This window comes from Rhinoraja longicauda, chromosome 13 (genome assembly GCF_053455715.1).
Source record: "Rhinoraja longicauda isolate Sanriku21f chromosome 13, sRhiLon1.1, whole genome shotgun sequence".
NCBI lineage: Eukaryota > Metazoa > Chordata > Chondrichthyes > Rajiformes > Arhynchobatidae > Rhinoraja > Rhinoraja longicauda.
In genome coordinates this window covers 33,981,264-34,000,612 of record NC_135965.1, presented here as the reverse complement: position 1 = coordinate 34,000,612, position 19,349 = coordinate 33,981,264, and the positions used below count along the sequence as shown (strand labels likewise).

At 39.8% G+C, this 19,349-nt stretch overlaps 1 protein-coding gene across 2 annotated transcripts in view; it reads right to left on the bottom strand.

Moving 5' to 3' along the window:
- The window catches only part of uggt1 (UDP-glucose glycoprotein glucosyltransferase 1), a 103,727-nt gene that overhangs the window by 40,793 nt on the left and 43,585 nt on the right, over positions 1-19,349 (bottom strand). For both annotated transcript variants that reach the window (XM_078410756.1, XM_078410757.1), the window contains 7 exons: positions 18,486-18,580; positions 12,573-12,779; positions 11,267-11,398; positions 8,991-9,118; positions 3,308-3,403; positions 3,066-3,168; positions 1,279-1,358 (listed from right to left, as the gene is read on the bottom strand). In XM_078410756.1, coding sequence (XP_078266882.1) covers positions 1,279-1,358; positions 3,066-3,168; positions 3,308-3,403; positions 8,991-9,118; positions 11,267-11,398; positions 12,573-12,779; positions 18,486-18,580 — 841 coding nt within the window. The remainder of the gene's footprint in view (positions 1-1,278; positions 1,359-3,065; positions 3,169-3,307; positions 3,404-8,990; positions 9,119-11,266; positions 11,399-12,572; positions 12,780-18,485; positions 18,581-19,349) is intronic.

The following is a 19,349-nucleotide window of genomic DNA, read 5'->3' as shown; positions in this document are numbered from 1 at the left end:
AGAAGAACCCCTGTGCCCTAAAGAATGAGGACATCTCGGATGTTCTAGTATGGAACACCTGATCTTGGGCGCAGATGCAGCATAGGTGGAGGAATTGGGAGAAGGGGGATAGAGTCTTTGCAGGAAGCAGGGTGGGAAGAAATGTAGTTGAGATAGTTGTGGGAGTCAGTGGGTCTGTAATAGACGTCAGTCAAGTCCATGGAAGAACTAGTTTATTCGAAGTAAATACACAAAATCACCTCTATTGAAACAGATTCATTTGATAAAACATTCTAATTATCATATTTCATATTTCCATAAATCACTCATTTGTGAATGTTGGATATTGTAGTAATCTGTATGTTAGTTAATGCACTGATGTTCAATTTTGTTTACAATGGATAATTGCAGTTATTAGTTAAGCCTCCTTTAACAGTACAAAGTGCAATTTTGATCCATCTTAATATCAGATCACCAATGATCTTATTAAATTGTAGAGCAGGCTTGAGGGGCTAAATGGACACCTCTGGCTCCTAATTCATATGTTCACAGGTATATTCGTATGACTGATGAAGCTGCCTGCTAAAGGACGATAATGGTTTTTTGTCCCCAAAAGCTGTCTGTCAACAGATGGAGGAAATCCCAATGTGGGTTGGCAGTTTAGTCATCTAATTAAGGTTTCCGACTGAATTAGAAATCAAGGTTGTGCCCTTTCAGCACATTATGTCTGTGATATTTCGTACTATATTTTAAATACAAATTTTACATCATTGTTTACTTGGAAACTCAAATCCAGCATTAATCCAGATCTGAATACCAGAGGAGAGCAAGAGTAATTGGCTCTATGTTACACCAGCACAAGGCAGTCACAAATCTTTCAATGAAATCAGCGTAAAAATCTCCACACTTCAATCATAACTGATGCAAAAGAAAATGGTTTCGTGCATCATACAGATTGCTCATCATAACTCAGGAAAAAAAACCCACAACAGTTCTGCTAGATAATCTTGTCAGATCAATCACCTTGTTCTTCAAAGACCATTGTTCCACAGTACACTACCACACAGTATTTTTCTATTCCATTGTGTACCGCATTCATTTGTAATGATGTTGTGTACCTTTGTTCTTTGTTAAGATCTCCATATATGACCAGAGGAAAACTCCTCACTTTATATTAAATTGTCCATTTAGAAAGATGCAAATATACAGAAAGTTTGTACTTGCAGAGTTGGCATGCTGTTATTAGTGTAAACCTTAGTCAGGAGTAGCTGTTTTACTTGACACAGGTAAATTGTTTACCTTTTCAGAGGCATTTCAGAAAGTTTTGCTTGACAGTTCATAAATATTCGAAGATTCATGTTGATCAATTGATTTAAAACCTATGAAAATTAAAAATACATTTTGAAAGACCAATATCTGAAATAGAGGAAGAGAGCTATGGCCAATATTGAACAATGCAACTATATTTGAAATAACAGTAGCCAAGAACTGATGGGACCAGTGCGCTCTGTGGCATCTTCTTCTATAGGGCAGCATGGTGGCGCAGTGGTAGAGTTGCTGCCTTAGAGCGCTTGCAGTGCCTGAGACTCGGGTTCGATCCCGACTACGGGTGCTGTCTGTACGTAGTTTGTACGTTCTCCCCCTGACCGTGTGGGTTTTCTCCGAGATCTTTGGTTTCCTCCCACACTCCAAAGACGTACAAGTATGTAGGTTAAATGGCTTGGTGTATGTGTAAATTGTCCCCAGTGTGTGTAGGATAGTGTTAATGTGTGGGGATCGCTGGTTGGTACGGACTCGGTGACCGAAGGGCCTGTTTACGTGCTGTATCTCTAAACTAAACTACTGCAGACATTTATCTCTCCACAGCATAACTAGTTAGGTTAATATGATATACCTTTGAAGTAGGCAAGAAAATTAAATTCCTATTCTGAACAAGAATTTTGGACAGTAATATTATTTGCCCAATAAAGATTTTGCATTCAAAAGGACAAGTGTAAAATTTCATTTATTCAATCTTATTCATTATTTTGGAGAGATCTATAGTTGATTGAAAGATACAGCATGGAAACAGACCCTTTGGCCCACCGAGTCCTTGCTGATCATCCGTTCACACGAGCTCTGTTATCCCACTCTCATTCATTCCCTACATACTAGGGGCAATTTGCAGAAGCCAGTTAACCTCACACGTCTTTGGGATGTGGGAGGAAACCCATGAGATTACATGCAGAACGTACAACTCCACACAGACAATTCCCGAGGTCAGGATCTAACACGGATCTCTGGTTCTGTGGGGCAGCTGCTATCAGACAATGTTTCACCATGCTTCTTATCATCTGTTTTTCATACCTGGTCTCCCACAACCATGGTAAATCCAAGTTTTCTTGTTACGAGTTGTTGTTCAATTTACAAGCTCCCTGCCCTTGCTGTTTTGTTTTAAATTGTTTCTCATTCACCTCCTTTTAAGGCAGATGTGCCTATGCTAGAAACTCTGCCTTCAAATAATTTACAAATCTGTAAATATTACCATAACCGGGTGTTTTCTGTGCCTCAATAAGTAGAAACAAATACGGACTCAAAGTAAATAATGACCAGAGTCGGCTACAGATTAAGCACAGTAGTCACGGTATACTGAAGCATGCGACCGATAAAGTTTAATTTAATAATTGCTGTCTACAATGACTGCAACAGTCCAAAATTAATGCTTTCTTCAGCACATTAGCTTCTAAACAAGAGATGATTTGCTAAAGTTGAAACCACTGACTTTGCTGACAGACACAAAAAGATTTGACATTAAAGCATCTGCTCATTTTTCCTATTCCTTGCCCAAAGCCATACTCTCCTTGATTGCTGTTGCAAAATAGCCAACTCCAACCAGGTTTAATAGATACTGTTAAAGCCAGTGTACTGCTGCGCTGAGTATTCTCAAATGAGTTTTCTTTTAAATTAAGCATTAACCTACACATGATGCAGAAATTCCTAATGACAATAGTTTCTGTAATGGATGGAAAAGACAAGGTGATGAACACTGAAGGACACAGCAGAACAGATAGGGAAAACTTCAATGTGACATAACCAATATGACTCACCAGCAGGAACGGGGAAAGCCGCTGAGCGTCTCTCGTTACAGGGTCAGTTATAGCTGTCACTTCAAAGTAGACCTGATCTTCTTTTGGTCGTAATTTAACAGCACTAGTAAACAGAGATACTGGTAAAAAAACCTCATTCATTCATCGGAAATAATTTGATAAAAATAAATAGCCACTGACATCGAGCTGAGCAAAATATGAGGTACAGAATAACAATTCATAACTGTCCACTTGCTACTCACCTGAGTCGTTCCTCAAAGAACTGGAGGTCTACTCGTGCTTCTCCTTTGGACTTGGATGACAATAGAGAGTCCACTTTCATTATTAGATCACTAGCACTGGGGGAGAAATGTGATTAATTAATGTAATTGTCAAATGAAGTCCGAAAGCTATTTAATTGGCAACCCCTTGTTGAGATTTGATCCATTTGTGGAGATTCCTTATCAATATAATATTATTTTAATTTCCCAATTCACAAGCATTTTAAACACTGCAAGCAAATAATTAAGAATAATTATCTCAATTTTTAAAAAAATGAAAGGGACTCTGTAATTGAAGATAAACATTGCAATTAATCATTTGGAAGGCACCATCTAGATAAACAATGAATGGGTTTTGCACAAGTCTCCTAAATGTTATCCATAAAACGTTCAACTTGTCTTTAAATGGGCAATTACAATTGTACAAAAACATTCTGCAGTTAAGAGAAAATTTATACTCAGCACAGATGCAAATAGTACAAAAACAAGCCCTTTCGATCTACTGTGTGGGAAAGAACTGCAGATGCTGGTTTAAATCGAAGGTAGACACAAAATGCTGGAGTAACTCAGTGGAACAGGCAGCATCTCGTGTTCCTGATGTTGGGACCATCCAGAACCAGGGGTCACAGTCTAAGAATAAGGGGTAGGCCATTTACGACTGAGAAAATGAAAAATTTCTTCACCAAGAGTTGTGAATCTGTGGAATTCCCTGCCACATACAGCAGTGGAGGCTAATTCACTGGATGTTTTCAAGGGAGAGTTAGATTTAGCTCTTAGGGCTAAAGGGGAATGGGGAAAAAGCAGGAGCGGTGTACTGATTTTAGTTGATCAGCCATGATCACATTGAATGAAGGTGCTGGCTCGAAAAGCTTTGCTTAAAGTTCATGTAGTTAATGTTTACCATCTTACTCATGTCAATCGTCTTGTTCACCTTTTCAAAAACTCAATTAAATTCATGAGACATGATCTCTCACACATGGCCTGGCCAACTATCCCTAATAAGTGCTTGCCTGGTCAAATGCAGATAGATTTGCCTCTCAGAATTCCCTCCAATAACTTTTCCATCACTGATATTAGACTTAGCGGCCTTGGAAGCTTTCTTAAATAAAGACTCAACGGTAGTCCTCCTAATGTTGGTTACCTCAGCTAAGGAAGATTAAAAAAACTCCGTCAGGACCCTAACAATCTCTTCCTTTGCTTTCTAATGCCGGAGGACACATTTGGTCACGATCACTAACACTTCCTCTTTTGTAATGTTGATGTCTTTGCTGTTCTCTTCCTTGAGTTCCTTAGAGTCTTCCTTTAAGATCTTGACCGTCCTTTGTGACTCCACACAGAGAAAATCACACTGATCCTTAAAAGGACCTTCCTCATTGCACTTTTCCCTAAGGACCTTCCTCATTGCACTTTTCCCTTTTAATATATATAGAACATATATTCATTTATAGAAATCTTATCTGTCGAGGATACCTCATGCCCCCCCTTTTTGTCCTCTTTATTTTCTTCGGTGTACAACCCCGTCCCTTGCACTCCTCAAAGGATCCACTTGATCCCAGATGCATATGTCTGAAATATGCCTCCCTCTTAATCCTGACCAGAGCCTCAATAACCTTTGTCAGCCAGGGTTCCCTGATCCTAACAGCCTTGCTATCTAGAATCAAAACACAAACATTTATTAAAGCCAGTGTAAAAGTTCTGTGAATAAAATGTGGGTATAAAGCAATTTTTATAAGATGCAAAACACAGCTATACTACTGTAGATTGGGCAGTGTCTGACTTTATTCAAGGACCAAAAAAATTCAAAGAAAGACAGATTCTAGTGAAGCCAAAGCAATGGCAGAAGCTCAAATAATTATCCAAATCGTGGTTGGATTGTATGACTAAATTCGAAAATATGCCACACCCGTTGGCTTCAAAAATCACAAGAGCAGCCACATCTATTTGAAATAAAATCTCGATTTCTTGTGAGGGCTCCAGTCTGTAATGTTAAATGGTCATGCTTGCATTTTGTGGAATGTAACTTCCAGAACCAATGCACATCCTCAGCCTGATTTTTGATTCACCATGGGATATACATTATCTATGTACATTTGCTTCATTTTACATTTTTTGCTCCAATTTCAGCAAATGAAAATAATTACACCTGATAGTGCTGCCTTTTATCAACCAACTCACGAACTAAGAATTCACGAGTAAGAATTTCATTGCCCCCTTGCCGGTACATATGACAATTAAGCACTCTTGATTCTTCCTCCTGCAGTTGTTAATTGATATTTCAATTCAATGATCTTTGCCATCAAAAAAATTATCCTACCTTCCCCGCCTCCCCATTAATAGGCACCTTAGTTCCATTGCTGCTTTTTTTCCTTTTCTGTTTGAATATTTTAACATAGGTAATATACACCGATCAGCCAAAACATTATGACCACCTGCCTAATATGCTGTTGGTCCTCCGTGTGCAGCACCATATGCAGCAGGGTGCGATGCACTGTGTATTGTGACACATTCCACTCGTGACCACCATTAACATTTTCTGTGACGTGCCACAGTAGACCTTCTGTCGGTTCGGACCAGATGGGATAGCCTTAGTTGCCCTCGCGCATCAATGAGCCTTGGGCACCCAACAACATGTCATTGGTTTGTGATTTGTCCCTCCTTGGACCACTGTCGGTAGGTACTCACCACTACTGACTGGGAGCACCCTACAAGCCTTGCCATTTCAGAGATGTTCTGACCCAGTCGTCTGGCCATAACAATTTGGCCCTTGTCAAAGTTGCTCAGGTCTTTAATCCTGCCCATTTCTCCTGCATCCAACACATCAACTTCAAGAACTGACTGTTCACTTGCTGCCTAATATATCCCACCCCTTGACAGGTGCCATTGTAATCAATGTTATTCACTTCGCCTGTCAGTGGTCATAATGTTTTGGCTGATCGGTGTACCTTATCTTAATAGTTGCTTGCAACAGAATTGTGCCATGTATCATTTTATTGGTGCACACACACACACACACACACACACAGCTATATTTAGGAAAGTGGAAATTATGCCCAGAATTTTTCATCATCTGATCTTCAAGATAATTAAATTCACATTCTAAGCATGCGATTGTGACAGTGCTCATAATGTTGGAGCAAACAAAATAATAAAATGGCAAGGGCATTTAAGTAGGCAAGGCATTTCAATAGTCTGTAGCCATCACTGAAAATCAAGGTGAAAAAAAGATACAGATGGAGGAAGTACTGGCTCGGTTAGGAGTGAGGGGCCTGTGGAGAAGAATCATGATGATGAAGGCAATGCAATGGATGTAATCTGGTATGTAGAGGCACACGGAATGAAAGCAACATGAGGGGCATAGATAAGGAAACTGGCTTAAAGAGAGAAAACAATAGGTAAATTGCTATTCTGAAGGACAGGGTCGACGGTGGACCATTTTTTGCATAAATTAAAGATAAAATTTACTAATTTGCAAAAAGTATAAAGCCTGGAAGTTTACTCAATAGTAAGGTGAGCAATAATACAAAGATAAAATGTCTGAATGGACAGGCTTTGCAGATTATATTTAGTACCAAGAAGTATGAGGTAATACATTGTAGAGGAAAATGTTTTGAGGGCAACAGGCCAAATGCAGGCAAATGAGACTAGTCCAGTCTACCAACTTGGTCAGCATGGACAAGGTGGGCTGAAGAGCTTGTTTCCTTTGTAGCTCGTATGTTGAAAGACTGGAGCGGCTAGGCTTGTATACACTGGAATTTAGAAGGGTGAGAGGGGATCTTATTGAAACATATAAGATTATTAAGGGGTTGGACACGTTAGGGGCAGGAAGCATGTTCCCAATGTTGGGGGAGTCCAGAACCAGGGGCCACAGTTTAAGAATAAGGGGTAGGCCATTTAGAACAGAGATGAGGAAAAACATTTTCAGTCAGAGAGTTGTAAATCTGTGGAATTCTCTGCCTCAGAAGGCAGTGGAGGCTAATTCTCTGAATGCTTTCAAGAGAGAGCTGGATAGAACTCTTAAGGATAGAGGAGTCAGGGGATATGGGGAGAAGGCAGGAATGGCATACTGATTGAGAATGATCAGCCGTGATCACATTGAATGGTGGTGCTGGCTCGAAGGGCCGAATGGCCTACTCCTGCACCTATTGTCCTTGTTGTCCAACTCTACGACTCTATTGAATTAATATATTCTGTGGGAAAACTGAGGCACAGTCAAGGCTTGCAACAGTAAACAGTCCAGCAATATTGGAAAGTGCAGTAGGCTTATGCAAATTACACTTCTGAAGGAAATGGATGCGAATGAGAATATGGAATTGGATTTAGATAATAATCAAATAAAATCCAATTTGAGTAGTCAAGTCTAAGAGTGCTCACAGAACTGAGCACTATTGCCAATTTAGGCAAATAACGCAACAGACTCAGTGTGGGAACAATTAGCCACAGTGGAGTAGTTTGTGCATCCAATTGTACCAAGCATACATTCGATACATTTAGATGCTTGTACTACTCTCCTCTGTAGGGATGATGTCAGACGGAGAATGCACCACATTTGCAAGATGGATTGTTACACAGTTCAAATTCTAATGTGGACACCATATCTCCACAAAGCTCCACAAAGCTCCATATTGTCAATGCCTTGAAATGCTGAAATAAAATAATTGAGTTTAAATTTTTAAGACTCCTTCACTCACAGCTGAAGTAATGATCTCCATCAGACTAAAACAAAATTGACCCTTGTGAAGACTTCTTAGGTTCAATCTAGCAAATCAAAAGCCTTTCATATACCTTTTCTCAAAAATGCTAGTTCTAATAAATCTGTAAAATGGGAGTCTCCCCTCCGCTCTTGTTTCATTTTCTCTTCAAATTTATTGCGCGCTCACATCCTTCCCCTATGTCTAATCATTCATTGCACACTTCCTGGGCTTTTTTTACCACCTCCTGGATTGGTCACCCTCCTCAAAAACACTAGAGCAGCCAGCAGACAAGCATTCCTTCAGACACCTGGGCAAAATTACCCACGGCTCTTAGTCACAACGCTTTCCCACCTGAGGTCTCAAAGTCCTCCTTCAGTTCAGATTTCTGCATTAACTGCTATTTTTATTTCCACTATTTTTGTTCCTAACTGCAACTGCAACATTAGGGAGGTCTATGCTGTTGAGATTGCTGATGACTGCAAACAGACCATGAGTAGTTAGAGCCAGGATACTGAAGATGTTGGGAGGTCAGAACTTTAATAATGAAGATGTTTGGCACCATAGTGCAGTGGTAGGGGATTGCAATTATTAAAACGGACTGGGTACAATAAAAAAAATTATAATAATTTGCAAATCTCAACCCATTTAGATTTCTTTGTTGTCAACAGTGCTCCATCACAACAGACTTAAACTAATTAAACTACGACCCTGCATTTTCTATGCTTTGATGGATTGATTTTGATCATGCTTTACAATAAACAAAGTAAATAATTTGAATCTAGTTGTGTGGAATTCTATAAAAGGCACAATTCAATGGTGAGTTTCACAATAATCCCTCACAGTAAATTAAAATTTGAGGATGGATATTAATATTGCAAAACAAATTTTCACGTTAATAGATTTTATTTTTTATCATCCCTTAAAAATATCTTGTCTGAAATTATTATAAAACATAAATAACTAAAATTACTCACGAATCTTCCTCAATGGATAGCATATGGACCTTTGTTTTGATCTTCTCTGCAGCCTCAAAAGCAATACTCTCCAGCAGGTGGAAGTCATTCTGATTAAAGATTTCACTTTCTTCCAGTGGACCAACAATCTGTCAAAGATTTAAAGTCATAATTACGTTCCGTTTTTGGATACTCATTGAAAAATGACTACTGACAACTTTGAGATACAAGTTCCCACTAATATGCATTATCACACATAATCACTGTGCCCTAAATGCCAACTGTTTAAGAAGATTCAATTGAAACTTCGAGCTGAGATGAAAAGGCTTAAGTTTTTTTTAAATGGTCTGAAGATAGGTGGAAAGTGCATAGGAATGGGGAAAATAGATTTTATTTTATTCGTCCATACAAAAATCATAGCTTTAAATAAATCCCTCCAAAGCCTCCAATTATTGTTTATTTTTCTTTTCACCTTTTCACAGTTCTTTCTTCCCCCGCCAAAAAAAATTCTTTGTGCCATGATTTGCACTTTTATTATTGTTCATTATTTTATAATTTCTAGTTTCTATTTGCTACATGTGACCATTCTCCCCATTAAAAAGTGATTAATCCTTCACCTTTCTGACAGTTTTGTTTGGTATTCCATGCAAAATGTGAGCTGCATAAATGATTCCCTTTGGACAGTCATATTTCTTTCAAGAGTGATGGAGTTCAGAAACTCTTGCTGTGAAAATCTTTACAACAGATGGAAGCACACCAAGCAAAATGATAGCAATGGAAAACCTATCAGATTCAGAATTGAGGTGTTTGGAGGGCTCACAAGATCAGCAAAAAAACAACTTTCTTTAACACCACAATAGTTATAGACAATAGACAATAGGTGCAGGAGTAGGCCATTCGGCCCTTCGAGCCAGCATCGCCATTCAATGTGATCATGGCTGATCATTCTCAATCAGTACCCCGTTCCTGCCTTCTCCCCATACCCCCTGACTCCACTACCCTTAAGAGCTCTATCTAGCTCTCTCTTGAATGCATTCAGAGAATTGGCCTCCACTGCCTTCTGAGGCAGAGAATTCCACAGATTCACAACTCTCTGACTGAAAATGTTTTTCCTCATCTCCGTTCTAAATGGCCTACCCCTTATTCTTAAACTGTGGCCCCTTGTTCTGGACTCCCCCAACATTGGGAACATGTTTCCTGCCTCTAACGTGTCCAACCCCTTAATAATCTTATACGTTTCGATAAGATCCCTTCTCATCCTTCTAAATTCCAGTGTATACTGGAAGTTCAACCGGATACCTTTAGGGATCGCTGGAAGTGAACTGTTCGAGAAGGAAAATATCGATATAAAGATTAGAAAACACAGGGAAAATATGGAGTTTGGCATCGGGAATTTAAAGTATGAATGGAGAAGTGATTATAAAGGCAAGGAATGAGAGATGGAAAGGCTGGAAAAAAAACTGAACTGAGATTTCCAGAAGTCAGCAGTGTAATGTTTGAGTGACTATTTATCACTGCTAGCTCATGGCAGGTGTTCAGGGAATGCATGAAGGATTACAAGGTAGGAGAAGACACTAGTGTTTGTTAAAGGGCTTGCTATAATAGAATAATAGAGTAATTCAGCACAAAAACAGATTCTTTAGCCCTTGAGGTCTACATCGACAATCACGTCTAATCCTACCCTAATCCCATTTTCATAATCAGCTGCTGTCAGATTCAACATAATAGGGGCAATTTATAGTGGGAGACGAATGAATAAATTTACCGATAATCTAAGAAAAAGTTAAATAATTATAGAAAAGTGCAAATACCTATGGATCTTAGTGTGAATGGAAGTAAAACGAATGAGGGGTTTATTGCGAGTGTGACCAGGTACTGCAAAGTTTTAATTCATTGGATGTGGTCAGGAGTTAGATTTGAACTAGTCCAGCTATAAAGTGACAACGTAATGGAAGAAACTTTGCATTAGAAAAGAAAGAGACTAGAAATAGAGGCTTCAAGTGCCATTCTAACACCAGATTAAATGCCTTAGAAGTTTACGTTTGAGCTTTACGGGTTTGAGAATTCTTCTAAACTCCTCCCAGATAGTCGCTAAGCAGCGTGTTGAAAGTGAGGTTGGAGGTGCAGTCCGAGCAAAAGAATAACGCAGGAAATAACAGGAAAAAAAATTCTAGTCCAGGTCTCTATATCATGAGGTAATTTAAGAACAAAACTGTGTTTAATGGTGTGCTAACTGCCAAGTAAGAATTTGATCACCTCAGTGAATTTTGTTTACGTTGAAACAACAAAATACTCACTCGTCCATTACTGATGATGGCCCTCTGCCCTCTGTTCATTTTTAATACATCCTTGCAAAAAGAACTATGGGACAAAATGAAATCCAGACTGAGACTCTCAAACATCTTTTGGAAAGCTGCATTGTCCATGCCCTATGGAAGATAAATGAAAAAATGTCAGGCAAAGCATCAGGCAAAGGTAAATTAATAGAAAAAAAGAAACATAACTTGCTAAGTTGTAGAATGTACATGTTCTGTTAAATACATAACTTTAAGTAAGCATTACTGCAAACTAAAAATACCAATGCAGTATTTGATACTGCTCGCATTCTCCAAATACGCTACTTATACTTAACTAAATCATAATTTTTACTTTTTTGCACTGATTTCTTGATAACCTGCCTAGAAGATTAGAACTAGATTTCAAAAAAACTGTAAAGGTTTAACCACTATTAGTCACCTTACTTATGCAGCAGTTGCATTTTCTCTTTTCCTGTAATACATTCATGATGACTGTCTTTTAGTATTTGCCCAATACACATCAAAAGATCCTTCATTTTCGTTAATATTTCATCGCCGTTCTATTGATTCAATTCAATCATGCAATTATACTTTATTGTCACATGTACTAGGTACAATGAAATTCTTTGTTTTTAGACATAGAAACGGAAAATAGGTGCAGGAGTAGGCCATTCGGCCTTTTGAGCAAGCACCGCCATTCAATATGATCATGGCTGATCATCCAAAATCATCTCCCCATATTCCTTGATTCCCTTAACTCTGAGTTAAATCTAATTCTCTCTTGAAAAGATTGCATACAATCTGGTAAAAATCATACAGGAGACCTCGCCTAGGTAGTACACAAAGAGGCGCCAAATTTCTGGAGCCGACAAAGTTACAAAACGTTTATCGAACTGTAACTGCATTTATTCTAAATATCTCATGGAAATAATAATATCACTTCAACAGTTAAATAATGGCAATGTAGCCAACAGTCAGTGACTATTCCAAATGCACCTCATGAATAAATGTTGCACACTAATTCAATGCAATCAAGCAACAAAGGCCTGTAGATGGCAGCATTACTGGGCGGGTGGGGGACAAACTGCTCCTTTTAATTGAGAGCTGCACCTGTGTGTCATTGCTGGCAAAGTGGCCAGTATAAAGGAGTAATTAGATGCACTCATCTCACAACCCAAATAGACCACAGGGAATGTCCCCATTTTTAAACCACACAACAGGTTGTCAGGGAAAATCAAGCAACAGGTCAGACAAAATGCATGGACATGGTGACCTGGTTCACATTACTGGGAAAAAAAATACTTACTCCTACAGAAAATTCCATGATGTCTGCCCCCTCTGCCAAGGCTTTTGCAGTCTCTTCTTTTGTTAGTTTAGTGATAAAGTTCTTAGCATTGTTCAGGTTCTGTGTGCTCAGTGCAGTCCAGACGGCTCTCGCAATGACAGTGTTCTCTTTGGTGGGCTCACTGCTTGGATTATTTATCAAACCAATTCTCAGGTTATTGCTGGATTTCTGAAAAGCACCAAATAAATAGATCAAAAGGTAGCAAAGTATCCATCATCTAATACATAATTCTCTGTCATTTTCACCAGCTACAACATGATCCCTCAGAAGTCACGTCTTTCCCTCCCATCCCTTTCTGCAGGGATCACTCCCTTCGTGACTACCTGGTTTGTTCGTCCTTCTCGCTCCCCCGGCATTTCCTAATGCAACCCGTAAAAGGTACAACACATATTCCTGTTACCATCCAGGAACTTAATCAGCCCTTGCAGGTGAGGCAGAGATTAGAAACATAGAAAATAGGTGCAGGAGTAGGCCATTTGGCCCTTCGAGCCAGCACCGCCATTCAATATGATCATGGCTGATCATCCAAAATCAGTACCCCGTTCCTGCTTTCTCCCCATATCCCTTGATTCCGTTAATCTTAAGAGCTATATCTAACTCTCTCTTGAATACATTCACATGTACTTCCCCCATCCTTATTAACTGAGTTCCATGCTCTCGATGTGTGGCCACCTCTCCAGCAGTGAGACCAAGTGCAGTCAGCAAATGCTCTGCGATCACCTGCACTCCGTACCCCATGGCCATCTTGAGATCTGGGTTGCGAATCAAATGCAAGCTAGAGGAACAGCACCTCATAATCCTTCTGGGATAGTCAACGTCCCATGGTGTGAACATTCAATTTTCCAATATGTAGGAAGGAACTGCAGATATTGGTTTCAATCGGAGATAGACACAATAAGCTGAAGTAACTCAGCGGATCAGGTAGCATCTCTGGAGAAAAAGAATAGGTGACGTTTTGGGTCGGGACCCTTCTGAAGAAGAAGGGTCTCGACTCAAAACGTCACCTATTCTTTTTATATTTTCATATATTTTATTATTTTTTCATATATTTCAGATACAGCGCGGAAACAGGTCTTTTCGGCCCACTAAGTTCGCGTCGCCCAGCGATCCCCGCACATTAACACTATCCTACACACACTATCCTATCCAGAGATGCTGCCTGACCCGCTGAGTTAATCCAGCTTTTTGTGTCTATCTTCTATTGAATTCTCCAATTTCAGGTTCACCATTCCTCCTCAGTGCCTTTCTCTCTCCCACTTACTCACTGTGGTCCTCTCACACACACTCTTCTTACCAATCCCAACCTACCCTAGCCCCCAAGTACCCAGTTTCTTACATTCCCCTCAATGGCTCCATCTGCCATCAACCACTCCAAACCTGGATTCACCTATTGCTTGCCTGCTCCAGCCTCACCCTCATATCTTTGTACAAGCTATCCCCCCTTTACACTCTCAGTCCTTTCGACCCAAAACATCGACAATTGCTTTGCCTCTACAGATGTTGCCTGACCCGCTGAATTTGCCATAGAAACAGTATAATTTTGAAAAAATGCGAAACAAATCACAGCAAAGATTTTAACCAGATTTCCTGCTTTTTCCATCTCAACCCCCTAAACACTGCCTGAGCTGACTTAATATCTATATACTGAAACTCTCGTTTGTTTCTTTATTTGTGATCGAACTACAGCCAAAACGGTACACGATAGCGCGACAATTTTAGGCCCACCTTACTCACCGTCATTGCTTTAATGGTAATGCAAGTAGTTTTATTGAAATCGGTGTTATATTTTTAAAGTTATTCACATTTTTAAATTTAAATCTATCTCATAGGGAGGGAGGATGGAGGATAAGGGGGTTGAGGAGGATGGTGGGGGTGAGGGGAAGGGGAGAGGGAGTGGAGGGAGGGGGTGGAGGGAGGTAGGATAAGGGAGGGGAGGGGGAGGGGAATGGGAGCGGGAGGGGAATGGGAGCGGGAGGGAGGGGGTGGAGGGGAATATGGGGGGGGGGGGGGGGAAGGGGGAGGGGGAAGTGGAGGGAGGGGAGGAGAGGGTGCTGCACCAATGCAGGAGAGGTTTGGGTCCAACGGGTCCACTTGGTCTAGTTTGTATTAAAATTCAATGCCCATTCATTTATACTTCAAAATCTGGATGCAACTGAAGTTTGGAATGCAGCTCTAGCTGAAATATCTAGGCCAGTGAGGTGAAACCATTTCAGTAGTGGAACAACTTCCTTCAGCTAGCAAATGTAAAAATCTCAATTCCCAGCTCTATTAATGCATTTTTGTTGCTCACGTAGAGGAAGAATTTTACAAAAGATGACCATCTAAGCTTTCTTTTCATCATGAGGATAGAATTTCACTCCATTTTCATTCTCTGCCCAGTGATCAAATTACTGTCAAACAAATGTTAACAACTGCAAAAGCAAGCCAAAAGGAACTTAGTAATTATCACAAATGCCGACTCAATTGAGTTTGCAAAATCAGCTGTGTGTTGGAGAGAAGCACAGCCAAGATTGTGCATTTCTCAGTCACTGGGGAAATTAGAGAGCAAACACCATCTGTACAAAGAGCTTTCATTACATAAAGAACAGGAGACACTCAGGAATGAAACACATCAATTTGTACATGTGCACATAATCTTGGATTACAATGGAAAAACGGCCCTCAAAGCACAGTATAAATTCCTTGACTATTTTTCTCAATACTGCATATTTGGTTTCCAGCTACTCCTCCTTTCTTCAGTGGGAAAATAGTAATCATTGCAACAGAAATTGTCAGCAGACAGGCAAGGTTATGAAAAAGGAACAACGTGCGCATAATTCAACAGGTGCAGAAAATAAGCATGCAATATTTAATAATCACCTGCAGATGTACAGATGTATTAAATGTACGGATGTCCTGATTACACGCATAACATTGACAGGATATGTTGGTTAGCCATCACCATATCAATTGGGTTGCCTAAGGCTTGGTTTTCTCTTTCGAAAAAGCACTTTGTATTTTAAAATTGATTTATGTGGGGTAAATCGTACCTGCAATCATTACGAGGTGAAATTGCGCCAGTCTCAAAATTGAACTAAACGAAGCACTTCCAGTTGCAATGCTAGGCACACATCCAGTGATGACTTTTGTTTGCCTTTCTTCCCATACGGACAAAAATTATGGGTCAAAATTACCCAAATCCAACTGTCACAGAACATTCTCCCTTGAACCAGAACCACATCAAGCTAGTTTGTTGGTTATAAAGCAGCCAGAAGTTCACAGGGTTAACATTAAGACTTGACTGAATAGCTTCAGAACTGATACAGGACTTCCAAACAATGTGCAAACTCAAGGTGGTATTTCCTCCAACCTTCAGCAGCTTAGATACTCATTCACTGAGTGCCTTATCTCCACTGTAGACACAAAATACTGGACAAATTCAGCGGTCAAACATGCTGCTCTCTGGATCCAGCATATCTGGAGAGAAGGAATGGATGACGTTTCGGGTCGAGACCCTTCTTCAGACTGAGTCAGGAGAAAGGGAAACTCGAGATAAGGAGGGGTACAAAGAGAATGTAAGGTGTGAAAAGAACAGATCAAAACCTTTTGTCTTCTCTCCACTACTGGATATACTGTAATAGGAATGACTGGTCACGTAAAGTAGGTCAGGTACCTTGGGACAACGGGCAAGGACAGTTCTATCAATGAACCCGCTGCACTCAAAAAAGATAGTTAGTATCTTAGGAGAAGGTATTTGAAGAGATAACAAAATAATGTAAAATAATATAACAAAATAATAGAGATAACAAAACGTATTGATGAGAACAGGGTGGTTGATGTGGTATATAGGGACTACAACAAGGCCTTTGACCAGGTCCCACATGGAAAACAGTTCTAAATGATAAGACCCCCATGGGATTTAGGGCAACATGGCACATTGCTTTTGGTAATACGAGGCAGAGGATGATGTGGACGATTGACTTTGTATTTGAAAGGTTGTGATCAGTGGTGTGTACCACTGAGACCTTTACCGTTTATTTTGATGCTCTGATAATGTGGAAGTGAATGCAGTCGATGTGACGAGTAAGTTCATAGTTTACGCAAAAAATTATGCTATTGTTGACAGTGTGATGGATGACCTTAGAGTACAGGTTAACATTGATTAGTTGTAAAATTGGCAGAGCATCCTAATAAATGTAAGGGACGGCACACACAGTGGTCGGGCTCCAGGGAATGTTGAGAAACATAAGTCCAAGCATCCCAGAAGGTGGCTACACAGCTAAATTAAGGTGGCAAAGGATGCATTTGGGCTGCTTGTAGGGAGGTTATGATGTGACTTTACAATTGTTGGATAGGCCGCAGATGGAATACTGTGTGCAGTTTGAATTGTCACACTATAAGAGGGATATGATTGAACTGGAGAGGGTGCAGAGCAGATTCATGAAGATGTCACCTGGGATGGAGCAATTCAGTAAAAGAGGAGAACTGACAGATTGGCTTTGTTTCCCTTGACATGGGGAAGATGATGAGGGGCCTGATGAAGGCATACTAAATTATGAAAATTACAGTGCATAGGTTTATTGTAAGGGGTAAGATGTTTAGAGAGTATCTGAGGAAGTATTCTTTCACCCAATGGATGGAATCTGGAGGGATTGGTGGAGGCATTTCCCAGGGATTCTCATTTTGGAAGGAGGCATCTCAACTCAACTTCTGCCAGGTCGTCCTGATGCTATCCACAGCCGGTCTCTAAATACAAGACCTCCACAAACACAACTCACTACCACACAGAGAGGTGTAATGTGTAAGAAGAAACTGCAGATGCTGGTTTAAACCGAAGATAGACACCAAAAGATGGAGTAACTCAGCAGGACAGACAGCAGAGAAGGAATGGGTGATATTTCGGGTTGAGACCCTTCTTCAGACCACACAGGTAGGCCTCCCTTGTGGCATGTATTCCATCATCCAGGACTTCCTTGTCCGCTTTCTGAAAATATCCTCTTTCTCCTCAATGGGAGCCATAGTTGTGTATTATTGGTATCTGCCTGCCGGTGGCCAAATGGCTCCAATGACCAAAGGCCTCCAATGATAACTGTGCAATGAAGTGGGGAGAATGTCCTTTAAATGAAGACATAAGGAACTGCAGCTGCTAGGTTACAAAAAAAGACACAAAGTGTTGGAGTTACTCAACAGGTCAGGCAGCATCCCTGGAAAACATGAATAGATGACGTTTCGGCTCGGGACCTTTCTTCAGTCTGAAGAAGGGTCTGGAACCGAAACGTCAGCTAATCATGTTCTCCAAAGATGTTGCCTGACCCACTGAGTTACTCCAGCACTTTGGGTCTTTTTTCACCTCAAATAAACCTATTCCTTGTGGGAACCACTCAAGTCATGCTTTGGTGTTTCTTTCTGCTTTTGGAACCCCGCTTTGAAAATCTTTTAAATTAATGTTGTGATGCTTTTTGAGGTAAACCCAGAGTGTCACAATAGTAATAGTAAGTTTTTGCAAGCAAAAATAGGTGATACACAGTCTTCTTGGTAATCAATTCTTGTGCATTTTCTCTTTTCTTCTCATAATGCGTTAATTAGGAAAAATCATTAATGATGTTAGTTAGTTAATGGTATCGGTGAACTTCTTAAGATTATTTGTCATGAAGAAGCATTTCAGCTGAAGTGGATTGTGTTCCCACCAGACTATTACTGGCATTCACTTCTAAGAGTGCTGTTCTAATTAATCAGTCATGCCTTCAGAACACAACAGCACTGGAGCCAATTCTTTGCTTAATAACTGTAGATTGAATATCAAACTTCCTTGGTTTGTGTGGCTCAATTGCTTACAGATATCGATAGTTGAGGGGACAGAAAAGTATGTTAACGGCTTTTGTTATGAAATCTTACCAGATGCTTAAGGGATTCATACAGTAACTGCCGCCCTGAAGAGGCATCAAAGTCTCCAATGACCCAAAATGTAAGTGGACGAATGTACTTATCATCTATAAAATCAAAGAGAAAACAAAAGTGAATAAAATGTATATTAACAATTTAAAAATATATATTTATCTCACTCACCCCAATTAACAAATACTCTTCATGTGAAAGCAGGTATCAATGATGTAGTTTTCCTATTCAACCTGCCAGATGGACAAAGGCCACACATAAACTGTGTGGTCGTTTCCCTTGTGATAGAACAGAAAATATCTGCGTCCCTAAAGAGCATGTTATACTGTTCTTGTTAGTTGTCATGTTGGAGACAAAAGATGTTGTATAGTTGAAAATAAAATCAGTGAAACTGGTGATCGGAATGTCAAATTTAACCTGTTCAGTACAACACAAGGTCATGACACTACAATGGGTGGAATCACAATCTTTGCAGCTATCATTATGTGCATTTAACCATTGTAAGGAGGCTTACTCCCTCCAAATAATACCACAGATGTAGTATTTCAAAAATATTACATTTATTTACTGCCAGAGGTTAATAGAATCCAGAATAATGCCAAGTTCAAATTACATAACAATGATCAATAGCAGTGTGCCTGTTAGAGCATTTAAAATCAGGAACTTGTGTTTATGACTCATACCATTCATTGACTTGACTAATGTTTCATAGAGTGTGTTTTATTGGTAGAAGCACTTAGGAGTTAATGTGGAATAAAAAGAGCCCCTTTCTTAATTACAAATTACATTTGTCTTCGCGAGTACTTGGATTGAAGCTTTCAATGGTTTAATACCTTAGGAAGTCTTCCATACTGATGCAAAATA